The sequence below is a fragment of the Austrofundulus limnaeus genome, unplaced genomic scaffold (genome assembly GCF_001266775.1).
Source record: "Austrofundulus limnaeus strain Quisiro unplaced genomic scaffold, Austrofundulus_limnaeus-1.0 Scaffold496, whole genome shotgun sequence".
In the NCBI taxonomy this organism is placed as follows: Eukaryota; Metazoa; Chordata; class Actinopteri; order Cyprinodontiformes; family Rivulidae; genus Austrofundulus; species Austrofundulus limnaeus.
Window position 1 is genome coordinate 211,532 of NW_013952898.1, and position 2,550 is coordinate 214,081.

Sequence of the window (2,550 nt, forward strand, 5' to 3'; positions counted from 1 at the left end):
CAATAACAACAGCTTTTTGACAAGTTTAAAGTTTCTTTAAAATACATTCAATTTGTTTATGAATAAACTACAAAAATGAATTTGATGAAGTGCAAATGAAAATATAGCTGTATCTGGAAATGAATTTGATAATGTTTCAAACTTTTAAAATATTGCATGGTAGAACCAGAAGCTGCACTTCATATTAGTGACAAACTTTCGATTTTTTTTTGACGAGTTAACTTCGTTTTTGCTTCTACTTTTTCTGTTTTAAAATAGGTTTTCACTCTCAGCTGGTATCCAAGGTTCTTCTTCTATGTATTAAAAAAGTTGTTAAACGTCTGAGTGGCACACTACTGCTCCTAGTGGTGAGAAAATGTATTGCACCTTATTCTAAATCCATGCGGTCCTGCAGCCCAAAGTTAAAAACTGTTGTTCTTTTGAGGCCTTCAAGGTGGTGCTGGCGGCCCACAATATGGCTGCAGACCATGGGTTAAGAATCTCTGCTCTAAGTGATAGGAATTTGGAGATCTTTCTTTAGGACTTTGCATGCAAAATGGATTTTTTTTTCAAGAAATACTGGGCTTACATAATTGCTTATGTTTTAAGGTTGGTGTCAGCCAAATCAGCAACACAATCATAAACTCTTCCCCACATGTTTATCTCGAGTGTTTCAATGTGATAAAAACCARAGTCATCCATTCAGCCTGACTGATGTCTGTCATGATGCGTGTCTGTGTCAGATGATGATGAKGAGGAGGAGGACAGCAGCCAGCAGCCGCAGCAGGTATCCTCAGCTCTGGTCAGCAGCTCTTCCAAGATCCCTCCTGTCGAGGTCCCGAATGACGCACCACTCGCTCAGACCTTTCGACCGGAGAGCTTCAATGTCACCCTGCAGCGCAAAGACAACGAAGGCTTTGGTTTTGTCATCCTCACATCRAAGAACAAGCCCCCGCCTGGAGGTTAGTATGAAATCACATTTTACTTCCTGTTTTCATCCTTACACATCATGTGGAATCGGGCAGCTAATTGGGTGTAATTTTCTCCTCTCCAGCATGGAGGCTGGTGTATATGTTTGAATGGGCAGAATTTGTGATAAAAACTTGATAACATTTTATCTTTCTGTTATTTAAGCCTGGCAGCTTGAATAATGAGGCTGTCTCATGTTAACACAACTAAAAAGGAGATATTTGATTCACCTCATTTCATTAGATATCCTGAGGGGAAAACCATGTATTTTTTAGGGATTTGGATCTAATTATGTATAATGGATAGGCTAAAATATTMAAATAATGCAGGAGTAGTTCTGATAGCAGAAAATGTTTTGGCTATCCCACTCCCCAGACTTGAAAATCTTTGCAAATCTTTGGGATGATTTGAAGCAGAGTGTCCATGCTCAACCACCATCAAACCTAAAGGTTTTTTAAGAAGGAATGATCSAAAATACCCTCATTCAGAATCTAGACACTTATTAGAAGCAATGGGAAGMATCTAGAGGCTGTTATTTTTGCAAAAGGAGGATCYACTAAATATTGATTAGATTTTTCTGATGGGGTGCCAAAAGTTTTTGTACCTGTCCAATTTTTTATGCTTATTGCACATTTGCTGTTAATTCAATRAACCTCTAACCTGGTAAAAACCAGCCCTTTGTTTTACGCATCGCTTCATACARAGGGTCTGGACTCTCAGCTATTGAGAAGCGATGTCTTTCTGGAGGTGTGGCCTCTGTTGAAGTTTAAAACGATTGGATCTGATTCTACCCAATTGTTAACAAAGAGAGAAGTTCTGAGCCAAATGAGATGKCTGTAAATGAGTGCTGCAGGCTTTGTGCCTGTCAACATGGACTTCAGTCTTCATTCACTTCCTCCTCTGTCATTGCTACTGTAAACTACAGGCAGACTAAAACAGCAGAAAATCCACATCATCATTCACAACTCCTCCTCCTGTTCACTGATTGGCCCGGTTGAAATTCTGCCGGAGAAAACCAAGTCAGTGGGAGAAATTCCAGACAGATCAGAGAAGGGAGACATAGATTAAATATAGTTTCATGACGTAGATATTAGTGCTGTATAGGGATGGGTWCCGAATTCGATAGTTTTTTAAGTACAGWCCGAATTCWGTCYGTACTACTGAGTATCTATTCACGTAGCATCAAACAACACCATGTTTCGGTACGTAAACGCATCATTGTTACCATATTGTCATAAGAGTGGTGAGTTTTCCATGCTTGTCCTGAATGTAGTGATGCGCAAGAGTGTAATGACATCAGCAGCCRCTGGTAAACAGAGCTCAGAAMGTAGCTTGAAAGCGACTTGCTTTAGTGAGCCTCATACAGCGGGTAAAATAAGTATTGAACACGTCACCATTTTTCTCAGTAAATATATTACTAGAGGTGCTAATGACATGAAATTTTCACCAGATGTTGGTAACAGCCCAAGTGATCCATACACACAACGAAATCAAACCATAAATGTCCATAAATGCGCCACCCCAGGCGCTCCGTCCAAACACGAGGGTCAATCCGAGGGCCGAGGGACTCCATCCATATCCGCCACTCCACCGAGACACGCC

General features: G+C 40.4%; 1 protein-coding gene across 1 annotated transcript in view; it reads left to right on the forward strand.

Annotated features, from left to right (window-relative positions):
- The window catches only part of LOC106530164 (membrane-associated guanylate kinase, WW and PDZ domain-containing protein 3), a gene marked incomplete in the record, with an annotated part of 125,785 nt that overhangs the window by 110,492 nt on the left and 12,743 nt on the right, over positions 1-2,550 (forward strand). Inside the window, 1 exon segment of the mRNA XM_014025745.1 lies at positions 737-941. Coding sequence (XP_013881199.1) covers positions 737-941 — 205 coding nt within the window.